The sequence below is a fragment of the Podarcis bocagei genome (assembly GCF_964188305.1).
Source record: "Podarcis bocagei genome assembly, chromosome: Z".
Taxonomy (NCBI): domain Eukaryota; kingdom Metazoa; phylum Chordata; class Lepidosauria; order Squamata; family Lacertidae; genus Podarcis; species Podarcis bocagei.
Window position 1 is genome coordinate 9,411,693 of NC_138140.1, and position 24,046 is coordinate 9,435,738.

The window sequence follows — 24,046 nt, forward strand, 5'->3', positions numbered from 1 at the left end:
CACAGGTGACTGCAGAGGCAGGTCCAGGGATAAGGAATAGCAAGGGAGAAAGTGGAAGAAGGGACTGGCAGCAGGGGTCAAGGGTAACAAATCAGTAGAGAGGGAGGAAGCAGCAGCAATTGGAGAGGCCAAGGTAATCATGGATGGATATGAAGAACAGAGATAGGCAAATCTATCAGTTTTCATTTCTCTTCATTTCTCACTTTACCTATCTTAAGAGCAGCTCCTCATCAGCTTTCAAAAAAAAAAAAGTCTTCATGAAAATTCATCAGCATTTTAGTGTGGTTTTTTTTCTCAGTAGGCACATTTTTGTATACCAGTTTGCCCAATATTTACATTTTCCCATAACATGTTCACTTTTGAATGTCCCTTCACTAATATGTGCATTTTCATGCATACTTTCCACCAATATTTTGTCCACATTATTTTCCCTAATTTTTGTCTGTAGCTGAAGAACTGCAGCGCAAAATTTGTCCAATTTTGAAGTGTGTTTTGGTCCTTGAATTGTTTTGGAAAATGGCAAATTAGGTCAGTTTGCCTTGAAATGTGAACCAAATCAAATTCCACCCCCCACATGCATACTCAGAAATGAGATTATGCACTACCTCATCTGCCAGGGCAGATGGGTTGAGGATTACATCATACCTTCAGCTTTGGCAAACGTTTGATGGTCTTCAGAGGCCGAAGGACTCTCAGAACTCTCAGGGACTTGATGGTGTTTATATCTTTGCCTTTGTTCCCTCTGCAAGGCAAGAGCACACAAAGGACAAATGAAGACCTTTGATTCTTGCAAGATTCAGGCAAAAGCCTGGAAAATCCTCACCCCAGGCTGGACATTGCTGCAAACCTAACCAGGTCCACTCAGAAGTGAGTCCTACTGTATTCAATGGGGCTTATTTGTGTGTAAGTGGGGTTTTCAGCCCAACAGTGCAATCCTAACTGTGTCTACTCAGGCATAAATCCTGTTGAATCCAATGGGACTTACCTGCAGGCAAGTGGGGTTAGATTGCAGACTAAACCCTCCCCTCCCCCCTGAACTTGGCTCAATCTCTTTTGGTGTGGCATAACAACATAGCAAAATGCAGGTAAATTTTCTTTTCTGCAAGGTTGAACAAGAAACAGAGGGCACAACATATGAAGATATGGTTATGGGAGCTCCTGCTGGGGACTTCTGCCCCAACTCAACTGCCCCCAATATATTCCAGCCTTATATTTGAATTTTCAGCTTTTTTCATTACCCCCACCCCAGAAAGTCCCCACTATACAGAAACTCCAAGGAAATACATGCAACCAGACATTCCACCCAGTTGCTCCCACCTCCTAATCTTTCAGCCAATGAATGCAAAGGCACTGGGATGATTGACAAGTACTTAGGCAATAAGTACCTAAAAATAATTTGAGATTAAATTTTATTTTATTAAAATTAATCCAGTGAACCAAATCACTTTAAGAAGCATACCTCTTATATTGAGATGTTTGCTGAGATTAAAAATTCCCCTATTTATGCCCACTCTCTCATACTCCAGGCTATTAAAATGTGTAACAGCCTACGTTTGTCAACCATGCCCAGGCATTTGATGAAGACCCTTTCACAAAATGTAGGGGAGGAGGAAAATCTATTTTCAAAGGGAGGGAGTCAGCAGAGTTGTTATCCGTGTCACCATCAGAGCAGGACTTCAGGGCAGACGCCCATGGCCACCATCAGCAGGATGAGCAGGAAGGTACACAAACTCAGCAGTTTGCATTGTTAAGTTACATACATTACCATCTGTAGAGTGGTGGAGGTGTAGGACCATTAAACCCTGAGTCTAAAATTACCCATCTGCACCACTGCCTAAGATTCTTAATGGAAGGAGGGTGGCGGTGGAATCAGATCTAACCTTTCCCTTTCAATTGGGGTGGGGAATCTTTTTGGCCCAGTGTGCCAGATCTTCATCTCCCCCACCCCCTGGGACAACTTGGGTAGGTGGGCAAGGACCACCCACCTGTCAGTCAACTGGCATAATGATGGCAGGTGATTCCCAGGCGGGTGGTCTTGCCTACCTGCCAATGAGGAGAGATTGTGGGGAGATTGTGACCAAGCAGGACTGAACTCCACATGCATCATCTGATATATCAGGGGTTCAGTCTTGCTTTCTCCAGGGATCAGCGTTGTAAGCACCCAGTCCAGCCATGTTTCTACATGGCAGGTGTAGGACAGATGGGCAGGGTCTTTGGAAAACAGCCTTGCAGGCCAAATCCAGCTCACAGGCTTGAGGTTCCTCACCCACTGCTATAAATATATTACCCCTCACAGGGAAAACCTTTTGGTGACATACAGCTACCCTGAAGGATGCATCACAAGGAAACGCCTCCCTAGACTAGGGAGCCTGTGGCCACCTAGATGTTCTGGGACTCCATTATTCCTATTTATTGACCATGCTGGTTAAGACTAGCAAGAGTTGGTCCAACAACACATGAAGGCTCATAAGTGTCTTATGAGAGAGAGAAAGAAGATCATGATGGTGAACCAAAGAAGACACATGTCCCTCAGTCTGAAAGACTCCATTGGTTTGCTTGCTTTTCCATCTCATGGGCCCTGCCTAGTTTCCTCTTAAGACGGCATGCCACTCAAACCATGCCAAGCCATGTAATATATGCACACATATTACATGCCTGTAGTGATAAGCGGTGGTAACCTCTGAACTGTTCATGCACATGTGTGGGTTTGGAGAGGTGGTGGTGGTGGTAATGGTGGAGTTATAGCCAACAGAGGTTGGTGGCATTTCTTTCTTCTCAAGCGTGCAAAGTTCATTTTTAAGGCAAAGGTCTCTTTGCCTCCATATCAGCATCTGGAATGGGAGGGAAAAGGTCCCCCACTCCTATATTAAAGTAGTGAGACAGGTCAATCTGCTTGGGAAAAGTAAATGAAGTCATTCAGAAGGGCTCTTTGTTAAGAAGCAGTGGAGGTAAGAATGGGAGGCTCTGTCAAGTTTGGTTTCTCTCACTTTCACATTTTTCCAATCTAGGTCATTTCTCCAAGTTTCAACATGTATGCAATTTTTTTTAAGTCGTTCAGAAAATTCATCAGTATTTTAGTGAGCATTTATCTAAATATATACACTTCTGTATGCAATTCTTCCTAATATGCATGTTTTTACAAAGCAGTTTTTCCTGATATAGTGCATTTTTGCACATCATATGCACACTTTACCGTTATGTGCATTTTTGCACACTTTACCTAGTTAGAGATCTGCACTGCAAAGTTTTGCAAAGTTCTAATTTTGAAGGCTGGCTGATTCATTTTGCGTATCGTTCTGTAAATTGTGAATTAGGTAGTTTGGGGTTTAAATGCAAACTGAATAGAATCTCTCCCACCAGAATCTCCAGTCTGAAGGTAGTCTTCAGCTGAAGCTAAGTCTTACTATGGCTAGAGTGAATTTATTAACTGGCAAAAAGCCAGTTTGCTTGTTGTCATTTTTTGATGACGTACAATCAATTCATTCTCCAGACAGACAGAGGAGACCAAGTAGTTTGGCCTCTTAAAAGGAGGCAATTTCATCCAGGGCAGGTGTGGGACATCTCTGGTTCTTCAGATGTTCCTGAAACCCAACTCCCACTATAACTGGCCTTTAGTGGGGCTGATGGGTATCATAGCTGAGCAACATCTGGAGGGCCAAAGGTCCTCCACACCTTGTCTAGGGATATTCATACCCAGGAGTTAAATAGAAAACAGACTTATCTGTAGCAACTTATAATACACATACCTATACAAAACCTCATATGCAAAACCTCTTTTGTTCCAATAGAGGGAGGCAAGATAAAATGACCCACATTAAAATCATAGCTTAAAAAAAACCTTGGTGAATAGGAAGGTCTCTACCTTATGCTAAAAAATAAACTGCAAAAATCAGGTGGCTGGTGAGGATCTCTGGGGACGATGTACCTTCCCTCTCTTTACCTGAGTCTCCTCTTTTGACTTCCATATTGCGTTGATGAGATTGCTGTATTCTATGTTTTATGAATGTTTGGATTTTAATGGATTTTAATGCTTGAGTCTACCTGTGAACTGCTTAGAAGCCTATTTTGACATTAAGTGGTGTACAAATTAAATAGCAGTACTGTTAATAACAACAGCAAAGGAGCCATTATCTGAAGAGCTCTAGGCTTGGTGACCATGTACCTCACTTCACTTAGGATCACTTAGGACACCTGGATCACAGCCTCTAAAGAGAGCCTTTGGGGGGTGTCATCTTTCAGATAAGTTTTTATGACTCCAAAGATTAAAGCCAACTCTTCAGGTTGATTTGTAGGTTAAAGCTAGCACTGGGAAAGATCCTGGGAGCCATTGTGGCAAGTATAGCATTTGCATAATACAACTGGCATAATGTCCAGGCCCAATTAACAATCCAATTTTGGTCCTGTTGCAATTCTAGGCTTGATTTTAAAGGCACTGCAGTCATTGAAGTGGACGGCTCCCAGAACAGCTAAGCTCCAGGGCAGCACAGAGGGCATGGCTGCAATAGCATAAACCCAGCTGAAAGCTAACATGGGCAAAACATGAGCCCATTAGCTGAGGAAAGGCAATGTCACCAGATACTGAGAAAAATGACAGGCAGTGATGGAATCAGCATGACACAGATTGCCGGGAGGGTGTGGCTGTGTGAATGTGCAGGCAATCAACAAGCTGGCAAGGGACAACAGTAATGCATTACCCCATGAAACTCCTACAGAGAAGATCCCAGCGAGAAGAAGAGAAAGAAAGAGCAGAGTGTCAGTGGTGGGGAAGAAACACACATCTATGCAACAACTCCAAAGCAATGACACAGAAGGTAACACCAAGGAAATCGGACCTCCACCCTCTCCATTTTCACAAAGCAAACAGGAAAGTGAAACAACCATGTGCTTGCCTAGGTGGCCAAAGACATATTTTCAGTTTAGTGGCATGGATGGAAAGTCCTTTTCAGTCAAAGTGGCCTTCCAGATCATCCAGCTCCCATTACTCCTGACCTCCCATCCACTCTGGCCATGGGCCATACTGACTGGGGTAGATGGGAGTTTGTGTCCAACAAGAACTGACAGGCCCCAGGTTGGACTAGGGCTGAGGAGCCCCAGATGCAAATGTCTCTTCAGGCTGTGAAATTTATCAGGTGATTTTGAGCCAATTGTTTTTTCACAGCTTAACTTACCTCACAAGGTTGCTTTGCAGCTAAAGGGGAGATTTCCCCAACCACATACACTACCTTGAGCACCTTTGAGGAAGGTTGGGTTAAACAAAATGTCAGCAATAATAATACTATGCACTGATTGTAGGTTTTATGTTAGCAGGTATCCCACTGGAGTTAGCCTCTCCTCTCATTTCCTCATCCATCAATTGCAGCTCATCACTTCTGGTTCAAGCCACGGAACAGCAGGCAAAGGATAAACTATATGAGAGTGAGGCAGTTTTGGTTTTCACTGTTAACATCAATTTTTGTCAAGTTTCTTATTTTTCTAATTTTCTAATCATAATTTTAGTTCCACATAAGTTCGCTTTTCTTTTTTAAGTCCTCATGAAAATTCACCACCATTTTAGTATGCATTTCTTTTGAAGGATACCTTTTCACAAGTGCCTTTTAAAGATATACGCAGTTATACAAGCAATTGCCCCTATTACAAGGGTGCAGAACCTTCAGCCCTCCAGATGTTGCAGGACTACAATTCCCATCAGCCCTAGCAAGCACAACCAATGGCCAGGGATAATGGGAGGGTGTAGTTCAGCAACATAAAGCAGGTCAAGGATTCCCCATGAGCACCCTATTATCATGCATTTTCCACTAATACATTGCTATGCAAACTTTACCCTGGCATGAGCATTTTCAAACACTAAATTCAGAGAAGTGTGCATGTTGAAGAGGGGCTATGTTTTGATTCATATGAGAAGTCTGAATTAGGTAGGCTCGTCTTGAAATGTGAACTGCACTGAATATCTCTTCCACCCCTAGTTAGGAAATCAGCTCCACCCACCTTCACACATACACACACGTTCCACTAGCTGCCTGCTTGCAATGCACTTATATGAAGGTAGATAATTATGCCCAAAGCTCGCTATACTCCATAGATTCAGATATCTGAGCAGCTGGGATCTGCACATTTCATTACTTTTTTGCGCTTTCCTGGTCAGTGGTAGCCATTTTGGGGCAAAAACCATGCAGGGAGAGAGGGAGAAAGCAAGATGGGGAAAATTAGAGAGCAGGAGAGATGGGACAAATCAGTTTTTCCTTTGTCTCTCTTTTGCTGGTTGGCTCCAGCCATTTCAGGAAGAAACCATGGAGAGATGGGGTGGAGAGATCGGGCAAATCCTGGATCAGATTAAGTTCCCATAGGAATCAACTGAAATTAGGAATTTGTTATGTGAACACTCGCCTAAGGAACAGTTTCCAGGAATTGCTTTACATTTGGTAAGTTGGACCTGTGTGTAAAAAGCCATCAGAGAAGAAAGTATGATTTCTGGGATACAGACACTTGAAAATGGAGAAGTAATTTCCTTTCCAAAATACAATTATAAATGCAAACAGGCAGACCTGGAGTCTTGGGACCAACCTAGACGTTATGTCGTGTATGCAGTTAAGCTATTCCATGAGCAGCTTTCAAAATGGAAACTGCCATCATAAGAACCTGATATGAATCAGGCATCTGGTAAATGGGAGCAGGAAGGACAAAAGTCCCCTATGTGTTGGGGTCCCAATCCCTATTGGGGGTTCTATACCTATTTGCATTTCTGGGAGATAAAATCTATTCCCTTCAGTGGGAACTTTAACCCAATATAAACAACAGGCATGCCCTCCCCCATCCCAATACAGATCAGGACCACAGCAGGAGACAAAGGCTCAAGCTCTCCATGATGAGGTTCCCATCCAGAATGGGTCCCCAACACCTGCAGATTTAATGGTAAGCACCACTGAACATCATTGGTCTTTCTTCCCAGCAAAAGGCATTGATTTGTATGGTAAGGTTGCTCAATTTGATGCTGTTAACAGAATGTCAAGATAACCTTCTCCTCCATTTTCACCATTGCGGATGAAATATTGATCAGCATTTGGAAAATCTTTACTCTGAAAGCTCTACAGCGTCGAAAGTATATTACTAAACAGGAGAACATTGCTACAATATTACTAGTAGCAGTATAATCACAAATACCACAAAAGTGTTTTCTTGCGGCCCAGACTGGAGAAAACAGAATGCAGTGCACTTGAACAGCAAGTATATGTCATTGATCTATTAAGACACAAACACAGAATGGAGTGAGATGGGGAAAGATAGAGGCGAGCATCCTTGACTGCTCTTGATTCTGACAAAGGCAAGAGTGAGACTAAGGAGGAGGAGGGAGAAACAGACAAGCACTACCACCCCCTTGACCACTTATAAATAAGAAAGCAGACTGAGGCTGGCTTTTGCCCTGATTCAAGCAGCCTCCACTTGAGTCAGGTTAATATGCCTCTTTTCTTCAGCTGCCGTTCCAGCTATCTTGATATGAGATAGGAAGCAGGAGTTGTGTAACACTTTGCAAGAACAAAACATTCAATATTTGGCCTATTGTAAATAATTAAATTTACAAGCTGCCATGTACCTCCCCTCTCTTCCTCCTGCATGGCAGAGAGGAAAACTTTGGAATCTTTTCTTTTTATTTCACTGAACCACAGCACTCCATTTTGCCCAAACACTAAGAGTGGTTTGTTTCATCACAAACCATGGGTCACGAAGCTGGCTTGTTTAAATGAACCATGGTGAGCATGAACCATGATCTCTGGTTTGATGGAAACGAGACACTGTGGTTAACTAAAACTGGAAGCTTCTGAAGTCCTCCTCTCGGCGTTGTGGGAGGAGAAGAGAGGAAGGTATATATATAGAGAGAGAGCATGTCGCACTAAGACTGGAGCACCCAACATGTCTGATCACAACTCGCGTCATCATTCAGAGCCAGTATGGTGAAGTGATCTGAGTGTCAGACTAAGACTTGGGAAACCAAGGTTCAAATCCCCCTTCACACATGAAACTCACCTAAGGCCAGGCATAATCTCTCAATGTAATCTACCTCACAGGGTTAGTGTGAGAATAAAATAAGGAGAGGGGGAAACATGCAGGGCACCTTGAGTTCCTTGGAAGAAAAGCGGGATATAAATATTTTAATAAATAAATACAGATATACATAAATCCCACCCCATGCTGGATGAGGCTAACAGAAGTTGAAATTCGGAAGGATAGCCACATTCCCTACACACACACCAAAGGGCAGCATTTACAGAGTCATGGAGGTCAAGGAATTATTACCTTCTTTACTAGTGTTTTGTGGGCAACTGATATGAAAATAGCAGGCAGGAGACACGTATGCTTGGGTAAGAAACCCGCCAAATTGCAGACGAACAGCTCCAGGGTCTTGTCTTGTTTTGTGTGTGTGTTGGGCCCCTTTAAATTTGATTTATTCATATATCTTTTTGAGGGGGAGAGAATTAGAAGGGATCCACGTTCCTCCCCTGTAGAGTTACAAGCAGCTATTCAATGGTAGTGCCTACATGCTAGGGCTGCCATATGTCCGGACATTACCGCGATTTGAAAGGCGATTTAAATAATAATAATAATAATCTTTTAATTAGTTTTACATAAATTTATACATTATAAACTTTAACCATTTCAAAACACATAATTAAAAAAGTTCTTTTGAACATTCGGACCTCTTCCCCTCCCATCAAAGGCGGAATTGATGTCCGGGGGGAACTTCCGAAAAGCTCAACAATTTTGGGGTGTCCTGGTTTTCACTTTATGAAATATGGCACCCCTACTATGCAGAGCAATGGAAGTGCCTTGCTGAGCAAAGTAGGTTGAGAGTGACCGAGGAACAGGATCAGCCTTGCCAGTGCTAACCCAACGTCACCACACTACAGACGTCTGGAGGGACACTCTTGCACTATTGCACAATGAAAGCAAGATAATGCCCCCCACCTGACCCCTGGGAACATTTCTGATATTAAAAGTTTTAGCAGGATGTGACAGGCTATGCACCGTTTGGAAACAAAGTAGTATATTTGTCCACAAACCTTTGTGGGCACAAAGAGTATTGAAAGTGGGACCCCCAATCAAATGCCCCATATCATCCTGAATGCACAATAAAAAGGACACCAGGAAGGGCCCCAACTTATATCACAACACTTCCAGTTTGTAAGGGTAACCCGCAGGGCCATCTTTACCCGGAGGTGCAAGGGGTGCAGGGCACCTGGGCGCTGAATTCTGGGTGGTGCCAGGCGCCCACTGCTGAAGCCACCTAAGCTCTTAACTATCTACCTGTTATGAAATAATAAATAATTTTGATCAAGCTAGAAAAACAAACACATATATACATAGGTATCACCGAAATGTATACCTACACCCTTGCGCAAATTAATTGAAACAAATCACATTTTCTATCTTGCTCATAATCCTGTACTCAGAACAAACACGAAAAGTCAGTTGATCATTAAGGTGTTGGAAGCCTGCAGCCAATAGAAGGAATGATGTGTTCACCACAATAGATTGAGGTTCTATGAAAGAGAGTTATTCCAGAACTGGAAAAGAGGTATCCTGATGGTACTGGGATATTGCAGCAGGACCTAGCCCCCTGTCACACATCAAAAGAAATTCATGACAGAGCAGCAAATACAGGTACTTGATTGGCCAGGGAATTCCCCGGACGTAAATCCCATTGAGAATTTGTGGGCTATACGCAAAAGTCGCCTCTGTGCTGTATGACTACGCAGAAGCTCATTCAGGCATTGATTCAAGTGTGGTAATCAGCGCCTGAATCAGCTTCTGAAAATCAACAGTGACTGTTCGAAACTAATAGATTCCATGCCAAACTGTGTTCAAATGCTGCTTAAAAGGTCGTATCTGTTACTAATGTACGTATATGTGAGTTTTGTACAATAAACTTCTAATTCATTGTTTGTTTCAATTAATTTGCACATGGGGTAAACTGTTTCACTAAAGGACTTTCAACTTTGTCCGCTCATTTACCAAAGACGCGCTTGTCATTCACAACGGCAGCGCTTGTCAGACGAGTCAACGACGGCATGTCATTCTCAACAGCTCCGTGCACGCAAAATTAACTCTTACAAAATATTACATTACATATTGTATTGAGCTGCCTGCTGGCTGCATGCAAGCCACGCGAGATCAGTCACGTCAAAGGTGCCGCTGACCCCAAGTGAAACATTGCAAATTGCATTTTAATTTCATCACTTACAGTTCAAATTCGTTTAGAGAAATAGATTAAAAAATAATGTTTATTTTCGCTATTTGTCGGCATTTTCTTTGACTAACTACTTAGGGCTCTACTACACATGCATTTCAGCACGTGATTTTAGTTTTCCATTTCCACAAAAACATGCCCAGAGCACACACACACTATGAATTCCGTGAGCTGCATTTTTTTTCTTCATTTTACGACAAATGCTAAAGTTAATTTGGGGTCTGAACTAAATTTGGGGGCGCTGGGAAGATCTTTGCGCCCTGGTGATGCATATGCTAAGGATGGCCCTGGTATAGCATGGAATAATTTTAACATACATCCCTCCCACCTCCATGGCTATATGGCATTGTTTTTGGTGGACTACTTCATATTTGATGTTTAGAATATTTTCAGGTACATTTGCCAAGACTGTTTATGAAAGTCTTAAGTTTTAAGGCAACCCAATGCTGTAATAGCAATCGCTCTGACTGTAAACTGTGCCACCTAACAGCCTTTAAATATACATATGCAGATATTATGCAGACCTGCTGTCTTTCCTGCCCCCTTCTTGGCCATGCATGAAGTGGCCACAAAATCCACCTCACCCTTTGCGAATCCATAAAACTATGCAAAGGAGGAGGGAAATATATCTGAAAGACCATCTCCATCCCTAATGACCTCCTCAGGTGCTAAGATCTGTAGAGTAGAGTTTCTTGGTAGTTCCATCACCCTCAGAGTGCAAGGAATGGAGTTCCAGGGCAGGGTCCCTAAATTGTGTAACTCCCCCTCCACAGAGGTGCATCTAGCATCTTCACTGTACAGCTTCCACTGGATGCTTAAGTTGCACTTCTTTAACCCACCCCACCCCACACTTTGACAGGTAAAGTATTTTGCATTGTAGGACCCACCTCTTTAGTTGAATTTTGTGTTCTGTTCCATATGGCTTTATATGTCTTATAATTGTAATGGGTTTATCACTTTTTATAATTATATATTATATGGTTGTAGCCCACCCTGGAAATTTATGGTGGGCAAGAAATCTAATAAAATAAATAAATACATTGAGACTATAGTCCCACTCAGAGTAGGTTCATTGAAATTAATGAGCATAACTAAGGCTCCATCTGCACTATATATTAAAAGCAGTATCATACCACTTTAAACAGCCATGGCTTCCCCCAAAGAATCCTGGGAACTGTGGCTTGTTAAGGGGGCTAAAAGCTGTTTTAATTCCCTGAGTAAAACTTAATTGGAGGCAATCCATGACTCCAGAGTCTGCACATGTTTGGGGTCACCAAACTGAAATGGGAATTGCTTAACTCAACCACCCCCAAAAATAAGCTGTCACACCCATTGACATTTTGAGTTCAGTGTCACCCTGCTTCTTGATCCAGTAAACCCACAAAGTCCATAAGCGAAAACTACTTACGAAAAGGCGAAAGCCACCAGAGCCCCACTGACCACAATAAAATCCAGGATGTTCCAGAGGTCACGAAAATAGGCACCAGAATGAAGTATCAGGCCCAAGTCAATCATCTTCAGAGAAGAAACCAAAGCAAAGCAGAGCACAGCATGAGATATTCAAGGGTGCAACAGATTGTGTGTGGCATGCAGAGACGGATAGAAAAAAGACACGGGCAGATATGGGGGATGGGCTTCCAGATCTTGCTGGACTACAACTTCCATAATCCTTGACCACTAACCATGTGGGCTGTTGGCTGATGGGAATTGGAGTCTAGAGGGCCACAAGTTCTCCATCCTTGGACAAGAGAGTCACAAGCAAGAGGTGCAATAAAATGAGCGGAATGCCCTGCAGCTGGATCAGGCCAATGGCCCATCTTATCCAGCATCATTTGCTCACAGTGACCAACTAGGTGCTCACAAGCAAGACATGAGAGCAACAGCTCTCTGCCCACCTGTGATTCTCTGCAACTGGTATTCAGACACACTGAACGTGGGAGAAAGTGGCCATCATGGCTAGCAGTCATTGTTGCATTATCCCACATTGCATTTCAGTCTCTCCCCACCCCACGCCACCCCACCCGACAATCAAGTCCATGTGCAGAGACCACTGGCCATTTATTTTGTACAAAGGCTATTACTTACAAACAATACAAATCTGTTAGGAGTATTAGCATATATAAGGAGTGGGGAACCTTTTTCAGCCAAGGGTGGCATTCCCTTCTGGGTGGGGCCAGAAGCAAAAGTGGACAGAGCAACACGTGTTAATTTTACCATGGTGCAGCAGGTTAGTTTCTACACACACTCACACACCCTTCTCTGTGCTCTGTAAGGAGAAGCAAGTGGCCCCATCAGTTCAAGGGCACATTTCATCCAGGCAAAACCACTCCAGCGCTATGCATAGCAGGGCCAGTGATAAGTGTGGCTGAGGATCAAATGGAAAGATTTGGAGGGCTGCACCCACAGCCCCACAGCCTGAGGTTCCTGGGAAGATTATCATAACATAAGGGCAGTTTCATATGAAGGGAAGCTGTCTTTCAGATATTCTGAGCTCAAACAATTTAGGGATGTGTAGGAAAGCAACCGGGACATGGGTGGCGCTGTGGGTTAAACCACAGAGCCTAGGACTTGCCAATCAGAAGGTCGGTGGTTTAAATTCCCGCAACAGGGTAAGCTCCCGTTGCTTGGTTCTTGCTCCTGCCAACCTAGCAGTTCAAAAGCACATCAAAGTGCAAGTAGATAAATAGGTACCACTCCAGTGGGAAGGTAAATGGCGTTTCCGTGCGCTGCTCTGGTTTGCCAGAAGCAGCTTAGTCATGCTGGCCACATGACCCGGAAGCTGTACGCTGGCTCCCTCAGCCAATAAAGCGAGATGAGTGCCGCAACCCCAGAGTTGGCCACGACTGGACCTAATGGTCAGGGGTCCCTTTACCTTTACCTAGGAAAGCAACCAGCACCTTGCATTGGGCCCAGAAATGAGCCAGAAGCCAGTGCAGTTGAACTAAGGCCAGTGTAACATGGAGAGCATCTAAGCTGTTGCATTTCTGCACCAGCTTCCAAGCACTGCAGCAGTTTCACCTCCTTGAAGTCCAAATCTACCCTCAAGTGACCCTTTCATCAGCAAAGGAGCACCCCAAAAATACCACCAAAAGCATTGGTGGGTCTGACAGCTGCTTAACCCCCAGTGAAATTTTGCTGAAAATGACTTCTGGTGAAGGCTTATAGTGAGGAGCACAAAAAAGGGGTGCCATGCCATTCCAAAAAGAGCATGAGGGTAGTCTAAATACAGAATCAGCAGTCTTCTTGACTGCTACATTAGCCATGCAGCTCCCTGCCCGCAAAGGCCCAGCTCGCTTCCTGTTCCTCTGTGCAGAGAGATCATAAGAGTACTGGAGAGATATTCTTACCTTTATCACCATCTCAAATGTAAAGACACCTGTAAATATGTAATCCAGGTACTTGAGAGCCTAAAATCAGAACGGGAAGTTTGATGTTAAAAAAAGGAAGCAGCGAAAATGTAATTAGATGAGAAAATGTCATGCTTCTAAGGAGATAGAACATTTTACTACTAGGATTCCATATGGCTTGCTTCAAGTCTTTAAAGGGTTCCCCCACTTCCTCCTAGAGTACTCAGAGAGTGATAGGATCTGCCTAGGCTAGAACTAGAAACCCTGAGCTCTCTGAACATGTGCCCCAGGTGGTGAGCCAGGCTGGGGGATGTCCCTGCACCAGGGATGGGGAAATTTTGGTGCTGCAGATATTGCTGAACCATAATTCCCATCAACCTTCAGCAACATGGCCAATAGCCATGGCTGATGGGAGTTGCAGGTGCATGGTGCCTGTGGAAACATGCAGAAAATATGTGGGAGATTGTAGGGTTGTTTCCTATAAACACCCACCCCACCTACTCGGAATGGCAAGTTTAGCAGCAACCTTGCGGAGATTTCATAAGATGCTATTCCTTACCTCATTCCTTGGTGACTCAGCTTGGACGGGGTCTTCCGCTGCCAGGGCAATACTGCTGAGGGCTATGACGATGAGGATGACCATTTCAAAGTAACGCATGTTCACAATGTAATGGCACAGTCGCCGGATTCTGTAAGGGCCAGACCATTTATGTATACGTATTTTAAGAGCACAACAAAGAAGTGGTTTTTCCACATGTGACAGCTATATTTATTTTCATTTACTTATTTGATTTCTTAGCTGCCCTTCAACATAAAGTCCCCATGTAGGCTACAATTATTGTTTTAAATAGAAACACAGTGCTAAAATCAATTAAAACAAATCACAGTCAAAAAAATAGGACGGGACCTAATTTTCATATCTCTGTGTAAGCAGGCTTGTGCTTGGCATTGCTCAGGAATTTCAAGGAACCAAAATATCTATGCAGTTTTGAAATTAATCAGCGGAAATCTGTGCAGTTTTCAATGGTTCAGACTGCCATATTGATTCAGAATGGCACTCAACTGCATCCAAACATAGAGTGTCCTAATGCATACTGAGTGTCTATCCAAAATATATAGTAGATATCCAAGGAGCCAAAGGTCAGAGTCAAAAGGGGCAGCAGCCCAAGATCCATGATTTTGACACAGTCCAGTTTACTTGGTGGAAAAAATAGAGGACCCTCACCCAATGGCTGGGTACAATGCCATGATGACCATGAATCTGTCACTGGCTTATTGGCTTATTGGGCTGTATACAGCTAAGGGCTCATCCAGACTTTCTTTTGTGCTGCATTTTCCAAGCACAGGTTTGCGCTTTAAAGCTCTGTGTCCAAACCCTTTTTCACTCCTGTGTTTTCCCTGGGAAAACGCAGGTTTTGCCACTGAGTTGGAGCAAATGGCAATCTGCAGAAAACCTGGTTGCCATATGTAAAATGTGGGTTTTCCCAAGGAAAGCGCCAAGATAAACCCCCCCCCCAAAAAAACCTGCTTGGACACAGAGCTTTAGAGCCCAGTCCTGTGCCTAGAAACGCAGCACAGAAGGAAGTCTGGATAAGCCCTCTGTTTTACACAGAGTAGATCCATTGGGCTCAATAGCTCTAAGTTCATCACGTGTATTACTTTCAATGGGTCTACTTTGAGTAGGACTAACATTGACTGCAACCCTTTAAAAACAGTTTAGACATACAATGCAGAAAAGCAGCTGTGAGGACTTACGGGTTTGTAGGACTTAAGATGAACATGGAGCTATATGGCAGGATAGGTTTTGGTCCCTTCTCTGTAAAGTCATCATCCACATCCATGTCTTTCTTCTCTTCTGTTTTAGTTTCAAATTCAATGTTGTTCACTGCAGTTGACAAACACATTGACAACAAGGCATCAAAATGGGGGCTTCCTAATTACTGAAACTAGCAGCAATCTGGACACTGAGTCAGAAGCTGCAGGACATCAGACAGGGAGCTAAAGATAGGGAGACCACTGTGCCTGAAGCTGTTGGACAGGAACCACAAGAGGAACATATCAGACCACCAGAACCTGTAGGTCCAGAGCCAGGACTCTCACAGACACATTTCCCTGAGTCTGGTGGCACATGGAGCGCATCAAGAGGGAGGCTGTGGAACAAAGGAAGAGTGGCCATCTTCATGCCAGAAGGTTGGTCCTTCTGAAGGTCTCTTTATAAGGACTGGAGCCAAAAGAGGTAGTCTGGAGACACAGACTTAAAAGGCCTCAGTCTGCTCCCAAGCTTTGTGGGAGCAAGTTGCTCACTCGGAGCTGTACATGGTCTGGCAACTCTTGACCAGCCTTGCCTCTGGTTTCTCTAAGGGATCTGACACTAGACTAGAACATGACAGTAAAGCAGCCTTTCCCAACTTAGGGCCCTTCCAGCTGGTGAGCACAGATGGGGAACCAGTGGCCTTCCAGATCTGGCTGTACTACATCTACTGTCACTCCTGACCATTGGCCATGCTGGCTGGAACTGAGGAAAGTAGGAATCCATCAACACCTGGAACACACCAAGCTGGGGAAGGATGTCTTAGTGATGTGGCTAGTTAACTGCCTGATTTTAGCCAGTTAATTGGTTGTAGAGAAATCCTAACCAGGTCTACTCAGAATCCCTCCTACAAAATACTGACAATCTGGAGGTGGTGACAGTTTCATTGGAGACAGCTGGTTCAGAACCTGAGTGGTGTCCCTCTGCCCCCAGAACTCAGAGTCCTAACCCATCTCAGAAAGAACCATATGGAACATAGTTCAATACTAGAGCATCTATAGTAGCAAGGATGCAGGGAACATTTAGGACTCCAGATGTTGCTGAACTGCAACTCCATCAGTCAATGGCCAATGCAATGGAGGAAAATACCAGTGCCCAAGATCTTGGAAAACCACTGCCAGTTTGAGTAGATAAAACTGAGCTGAACATTTATTTCATTTTATATTCTGCCCTTCTCCCTGAAGGAGCCCAGGGTGAAAAACACAGCAGTTTGTGTGTGTATATTAAAACATTCTCCAACCAGTGGTCTTATGATTGGCAGAAACAGTATATTTCAGCCATCAAATGCCTCAGTAAACAGGCATGTTTTTTAAATCCTCCCAAAATTTACCCTCTGCGCCTATCCCCTGGTCCTGCAAAGGGTGCAACGCCGCTGGTGGCAGGACCATCAAAGCCTTGCCTGCTGATTATAGAATTTTAGGTACTTGGGTCCCAGGCCATTCTGAACTTTGAACGCTAATACTTACACCTTGAACTGGACCCATCTGCTCACTGGCAGCCAGTGAATCACTTTCAGAAACAGTGACACACCACCCATCCGGCTACCCCACTTACCAGCCCAGCTGCTGCATTCTGCATTAGCTGCAGCATCTGGATCATCTTCAGGGGAAGCCCCACATACAGCACATTACCACAGTCCAGGTGGGAGGTCATCAAAGCGTGAACAATGGATGGAATAATAGTCTGTTGGAGTAACTCACTTGGTATGATGGCAGCTTCCCCAGGAGGTGCCGTGACAGTGACAGGAATGTTCACAGTTGCAGATTTGTCCAGAGATGGCTGACCCATGCGAGTGACGTTCTTCTGATTGTCAGCATCTTCTGGCTGTTCAAGCACCCTCTGCAGACAAGTGCTAGGCAAGGTGTGCAGAGGGGCAACAGTCACACTCCCACTGGCCTCTGTGTCACACTGACCTTCCCTGAGATTACAAGAACAGAGACAACAACAAAAACATCACCGTGAGTCAGGTCTTTGGGGCTGAAGCCCTTCCATAGCTTCTTCAGGCCAGGATCTACCTGTTGACTTCCTGGATGATTTGCAGGAGGTCAGAAAACTCCTTATACTTCATTGCATCAACAAAAAGCTTATAAAAATCCTACCCTGAACTGTATGTGGAGTTGTAATTCTACTACCCAGGGAGGTAAGTAGGTAACTGGCCTTTCCCCCTAAGCTGCCCTTTTGCATCTGGATCCGTGTCCCTCCCCACCCTATTTTGTACCTGGCTGTACAGTTCTGCAGGACCTGCTGCTCAGGATGCCTCAAGGCACTTGGGGTATATTTTAGAGGGGTTTTTAGAGTCAAGATTTAATTATGGAGATTCTTAGCTTTGCTGTTATCAGTATTGATTTTTTGTATGTAAATTGTGAGATCTTATTATAACCTATGAGGGGACTGCTTAATTGTGTACTTACTTCAGCTGTTCTTCTTTATTGCTTATGACTGCTTGTGGATTTTTTTTAATTGTGTAAATCTGTCCATGTTGTAAGCCACCTTGAATATGGTTTAACTATGGAAAGGTGGCATACAAACACATGACGATGATGATGCAGTGTGAATATAATGGTGGTAACCCAGTGTGGTATAATGATTAGTGTTGGACTAGGATGTGTTGGACTAGGATATCCCATCACCTCCTGGCAAATAGAAGGAGAAGAAATGGAGGCAGTGAGAGATTTTACTTTCTTGGGCTCCATGATCACTGCAGATGGTGACAGCAGCCACGAAATTAAAAGACGCCTGCTTCTTGGGAGAAAAGCAATGACAAACCTAGACAGCATCCTAAAAAGCAGAGACATCACCTTGCCAACAAAGGTCCGTATAGTAAAAGCTATGGTTTTCCCAGTAGTGATGTATGGAAGTGAGAGCTGGACCATAAAGAAGGCTGATCGCCGAAGAACTGATGCTTTTGAATTATGGTGCTGGAGGAGACTCTTGAGAGTCCCATGGACTGCAAGAAGATCAAACCTCTCCATTCTGAATGAAATCAGCCCTGAGTACTCACTGGAAGGACAGATCGTGAAGCTGAGGCTTCAATACTTTGGCCACCTCATGAGAAGAGAAGACTCCCTGGGAAAGACCCTGATGTTGGGAAAGATGGAGGGCACAAGGAGAAGGGGACGACAGAGGATGAGATGGCTGGACAGTGTTCTCGAAGCTACCAGCATGAGTTTGACCAAACTGCGGGAGGCAGTGGAAGACAGAAGTGCCTGGCGTGCTCTTGTCCATGGGGTCACAAAGAGTCAGACACAACTAAATGACTAAACAACAACAAGGATGTGGAAGGCCACGGTTCAAATTCCCATTTGATTACCTTGAGCCAGTTCTTGTGGGGATTAAATGAGGAAGGGGAGAACCATGAACAAAAGCTTGAGCTCTTTCGGAGGGAAGAGGCGGTCTAATAAACAACAAATTGTGGTGATTGGTACCAGAACTCATTTGTTCTGCAAAACATGGAATGAAAGGAAAATTAAATCCTGCAACTGAAGAGTCTTTCTGTGGCTGCTTTAGGTGTAACAGGCTCCTGAGAAGAAGTTATTTGATTGAAGAACCCAGCTTGAGAGCACACAGAGAAACACCATTGCCACCATACCCCTTTCTCACTACATTGTGAACTGTGAATCAATGATAGCAGAGACTTCTGATTTCTCAAGTCATGTTAAGCAGAGGGTTTGTTGTCGTCCAAGATTCCCAGGCTTGATTCACGTTATGAATTTACGTGCCTTTGGACAGCTTCAAACACTATGAAGAACAGAGCTGCCAGATTATTGACAGAGGCTGTCTGTCATGAGCTTATTCAATCTGCTTTGCTGTTTCCAACTTTGTTTCCAGGCATGACCTGGACTGGCCTGAAACATTTTTTCCCCCTTCCCGAAGTGAAGGGCAAGATGAGGGGCAGAGAATGTTTTTCATCCTGGAGGCTATGTTCCTTTCTGGACAACCATCAGAGTCATAGACAAAAGTAGGTGGTTTCTACAACATAGACACTTCTCGTCTATCCTCCATCCAGGCAAGCAAGAGTCATTCTTAAACTCTGAGAATGGGCATATCCCAGCCAGGGGGGGAAACACCCAACGAAGGTATGGAGTAGGATGAGTGAGGAAGGACATGTGACCTGGACCTGGGTCACCAGATCCAGATACAGAGGCCCAGAGGGCTGATATTCCCCATCTCTTGGCATGATGCACACCTGCACACATTCTCCATATAGAATCCTATTGGACAGACAGGCAAGTCTGGCTTCAGGTAATGGGGTAGCATCCTCATCCAAATGTAAGGGCAGAAGATAAGGATGGTGGAGGAACCTGCCCTACTCAGATTCCAAAGCAGACTAACCTGAGTTTGTCTGCCTAGCAGATTTGGGAGCTGCTTTGTCTCCCTGCCATTCATTTGACACCATAAAGGTGGGGATTACATTTTGCTATTTAGAGTTTTTGTGGTGCTGATGTTTTTATAAGACTTTGCTAAGTTGACAACTGCAGCTATTACCCCTTCCTCTAGTGTGGAATATTGGGTTGATGATGGTTCAGAAACCATCAGAAACCCCAGAAAGTCAATACTGGCCTTGTGCCCACTGGGACTGGTAGGGTGGAAGCCAGGGAGGGCAGCAGTAGGTGGCACCAGACCTAATGACAGGAGAAAGTAATTCTTGTTTTCCCCCATCTCCTCTTCACTGTTGAGTTCTTCCAGAGCAAATCTGAGTCAAAGGAGGAGGGGGCTGATGGGCAGTGCCACTCCCTAGATTGGCTGTAAGTAAGAAAGCAGGCAGGTGGGCGCTGGCTGAGGGCAAACTCAGCTTGGTGGAGCAGTGTGCTATTGTTCAAATGAACCAGTTCCTGCTGATCCAGAGACATAGAAAATATTCACTAGGAATAGGCTTTTGCTAAGGAAGTCTAAGTTCACAGCCCCAGAATGCCAAGTGAAGGGGTGCCAAAACTGGCCCCAGGGACATCAGGGCAACCACACAGTCATCGTCTGGCAAAGTGCAGAAAAGGCTTTCTCAAGTCCTGCTGATTAATTGGCTGTGGCATGTAAATTGCTCTCAAGTGTATTATTATAGCTCAGGAACTGTTCCAAAAATCCAAAAATCTTTAAAAACAAGACCCCGCAAGGAGACTCCAGCAGCCAAAATCTATACCAGCCCTGCTCGTCCCTATGCAAGCAGCTAACAGCAACCCTGGGGGAGCCATTTATTCCTAATCAGAGTTTGTACCTTGCAGCAGTATCATTACATTGCAGTCCCTGCATGCATTCCCCCTTTCCTCCAGAGCTAAGCTTTTCCTCCAAAGCTGAGCTGGCACCTTGGCCATGAAGCAATTCTCCCAAGTTATCATAAATGCTGGGGAAATCAGAAGTGTTTGTGGGGAGATCTGCAGTGATCATTAAGCCTCTGATTGGAGCCATTTTATTCATTTATTGCATTTATATCCCACCATTTTTCTCCAAAGAGCTTAACATAGCTGTCCCCCCTCCTCAGTAAACCTCTACAACAACCCTGTGTTAGGCTGAAAGGTAGTGTCTGGCAGAAGACCTCACCCAGACATCTTCATAGCTGAGTGGGGATTTGAACCATGTACACCACATTGAGATCATTGGAGACAAAAAAGTGGGATGAAAATGCAATGAATGAATGAATGAATGAATGAATGTGCAGGGCTAGAAAACCTCTTCCCAGTGGTCCAAAGTGGCCTCCACCCCTCTGTCTCTCTCTTTCTCTTTCCCCTGAGACTTGTTCCTGTCCATCAGCTCTTCCCTCTTCTCTCCTCAAAGCACTGGTCTGGCTGCAGTGTGTGCTTGAACTGTGGTAGTGGATGGAGGATAGCCCCACCTCTGGGGAAAAACAATTGCCTACAATTGGTGGTGGCTGGGTCTGGCAGGGAGACCAAGAGTAAGAGTCAAAACTGCAGAGCCTCCCACTGATTGGTTGTATGTAAAAAGGCAGTCATGTGAGGATTGGCTGAGGGCAGACCAAGTGTGGTGTGGTACAGCCTCATCGTCCCCAAATTGACCAACTCCCACTGGCTCTCAGGTAGAAACAGGTTCTGACTTTTAGCCTTATTGGTTGGTTGCAATTATATGAAGGATTACAAAGGTTATTGTTTAGTCTGTTAATTTGGATGTATAAAGACAATGTAGGAAAGGAAACAAGAAATTGTTACTTCCTTTTGGCCACAGAGGCAACCGGCAATCATTGGAGCCAACTAAGAATGTTGTTAAATACTTAAATAAAAATGTAAGCAACATGGAACAGGAAGGCTTTATACAGTATGTTCTAATCAAAGCAGACCCACTGAAGTTAATAGACCTACGTTAGTCAAATCAATTATTTCCACTGTCTACATCTTTGGGACTGGGAATTGCCACCCTGTTTACACTCTTACCTCCATCCTGCAAGCAAGAGTTGGCAAGGAGTATCTATTGTTTGTTTGTTTGTTTGTTTGTTTAACATCCCACATTTTCTTTAAGGAGCTCAAGGTGACAGTTTCCTCCCCTCTCCTCATTTCATCCTCACAGCAACCCTGTGAGGTCAGGTAGGCTGAAAGCAGGTGGCAGGCCTAAGGTGACCAAGTGGAGATTTGAAACATACTTTCTGTGGGATGTGAAACACAGAGCAGTCAAATACAACATTCCTAGAGAGGGATGTTTGTCCAGCCAGTAGATAAACTTCCTGTTTCCTCCTGGGTTGGGACAAACTTCCTCTACATGTGACCAGAGGTGGGCGTGACCTTACCTGTGCAGGTAACAAAATAGCACAGGGCAGGCAGCCATCCCTCTCTCTGACTCCATTCCTTGAAGAAGCAACATCTCCTTAGCCTGAGATGCTCTCTTGGCCTCCAGCCAAGAGAGGACAAAGGAACTATCTCCTTATGGGATAGATTCCAAGTGTGTATACAGGCATTTTATAACCTAGGTCTGCCTTCTGGGATCCATCTGTGAACAGAATGTGTGAGTAAACTATTTTATACTTTTTATACAAGACTGTGTCGTGTCTATTCTTTTTAGGAGGGAATAAAGGGGAATTACCAGGAAACTTATTTTAGAGGCTTATGCAACTCTGGCAACAAGTTATCCACTGTGTAAGTTTAAAAGGGGAATGTTACTCTGCAAAATTATAGAACTTGCTAACACAAGTTGAGAAGGATTAAACAATATATCCTCTCCTGCCTCCCTGAACATTCCCACACTTTCTCAGGTCCTAGTCTGACACTCTAACCAGTACAGTGAACTGTGGGACTCAGCATGTCTCCTGAGCCCCAAAAATGGACCCAGCCCTTGAGATGACCTTCGTCCTGCACAGACCAAGCACTTCATTGGGACAGAACCAGACTCACCTTGGCTGGTGATTCCTCAGCTCCTTCTCTCCTGCCTCTCCCTCCTTTTCCCCGTTCGGCTTCTCCACTGAATCATACGTGGACAGGGCCTTGTGTCGCATCTTGTGCCGTCTGTGGGGTTCTTCCCCTCCTTCCCCTTTCGAGCCAGGGTCACCTTCCCGGTTCCCAGGCCTGGACCCACCCCGGTGACGTGAACGACGCTCCGTCTTGGCTCCGTTGATGGTTCCATTGCCTTCTTTTGCTTGCCGCTCGGCTGAGTGCCGGTGACCCCGATGGCGTCTGTGCTCTCTCTCGGCTCCTTCCTCCACTGACCCACGGCGGTGATGCCTCCTACCTCCTTCCTGGCCCCGGCTGCGCTCGCTTTTCCCTTCCTTCCCACTCCTCTCGCCCTCTTTACTGCGGCTCCTGTGTGTTCGATGACGCTCCTCTTTATGGTTTGGGCCAGATTCCCCATTCTCATCTTTCGGCACATTGCTCTTCTCCTGTTCTCCCCCCTTGTCCTTATCTCGATGTCGGTGATGCTTCCGCTGACCCTCAGTGCTCACAGCTGGTGGGGGCTTCACTTCCTCCGTGACCTCTTGCACATCAACAGGACTCAGCTTGTTGATGTTATTGTTGCGGCTGTCACTCCTTGGCTCAACCACTAGGGGGCGGTCCAAGTGAGTTTTCATATCTGGGCGGATGTGAAGGTTGGTAGCATAACGAACTCGATCTTCTGGGTCCAGCTCGTTGTACAGGGCTTCACAGCTCGTCCGGAAGTTGTGCATTCGGATCTGGCTGGTTCTCTGCTCCCACACGGATTTGGACTTGGAGGCATTCTGCTGCTTGCTATAGAAGAGAGAGAGAGGAAGAAAGAAAGGAGCGGTTGCAGGAAGGGGAAGATGGAGAAGAAGGAAGGGAAGCAGGGGGGAAAGGTGGTTACCATCTTACCCATAGCACTACAACAGCAAGATCTGGGACTACAAGGTGAAGGAAAAATGAATGTGGGGGTAATGACAAGATGGCTGGTAGAATACATAAGAAAGGGTAGAATCTTCCAGAAAACTGTAGATGTCCTCTTTGATACTGTTTGCTCCTGATCTTACACAAGTCACTCAGGCAACCTTTCTGGCTGAAGATGCAGTACAGACAGTGGAGCCACTGCCCTGTCAACCCTGGCCTGGTTTCCTACTAGTCTGGTGGTCCTAGGTGATTTTAACATCCATGCCAACGCAACCTTACAAGAAACTGCTTGGGACTTACATGGAATACATGGCCTCCATAGGGCTGTCCCTGCATAAATCTGGCCCTTCTCATAGCCATGGATTTACCTCTGTGGACA

General features: G+C 44.8%; 2 protein-coding genes across 15 annotated transcripts in view; one reads left to right on the forward strand and one right to left on the reverse strand.

The window, feature by feature from the left end:
* SLC31A2 (solute carrier family 31 member 2) overlaps positions 1-24,046 on the forward strand; it is a 537,879-nt gene that overhangs the window by 351,281 nt on the left and 162,552 nt on the right. The gene's annotated exons all lie outside the window — the stretch shown is intronic.
* The window catches only part of CACNA1B (calcium voltage-gated channel subunit alpha1 B), a 345,062-nt gene that overhangs the window by 69,354 nt on the left and 251,662 nt on the right, over positions 1-24,046 (reverse strand). For 7 of the 14 annotated variants that reach the window (XM_081179591.1, XM_081179589.1, XM_081179587.1 and 4 more), the window contains 8 exons: positions 22,726-23,553; positions 17,098-17,315; positions 15,343-15,472; positions 14,147-14,276; positions 13,588-13,647; positions 11,649-11,755; positions 4,695-4,706; positions 646-742 (listed from right to left, as the gene is read on the reverse strand). In XM_081179591.1, the coding sequence (XP_081035717.1) occupies positions 646-742; positions 4,695-4,706; positions 11,649-11,755; positions 13,588-13,647; positions 14,147-14,276; positions 15,343-15,472; positions 17,098-17,315; positions 22,726-23,553 (1,582 nt within the window). The remainder of the gene's footprint in view (positions 1-645; positions 743-4,694; positions 4,707-11,648; positions 11,756-13,587; positions 13,648-14,146; positions 14,277-15,342; positions 15,473-17,097; positions 17,316-22,725; positions 23,554-24,046) is intronic. The other 7 variants (XM_081179581.1, XM_081179579.1, XM_081179580.1 and 4 more) reach the window with 1 other exon arrangement.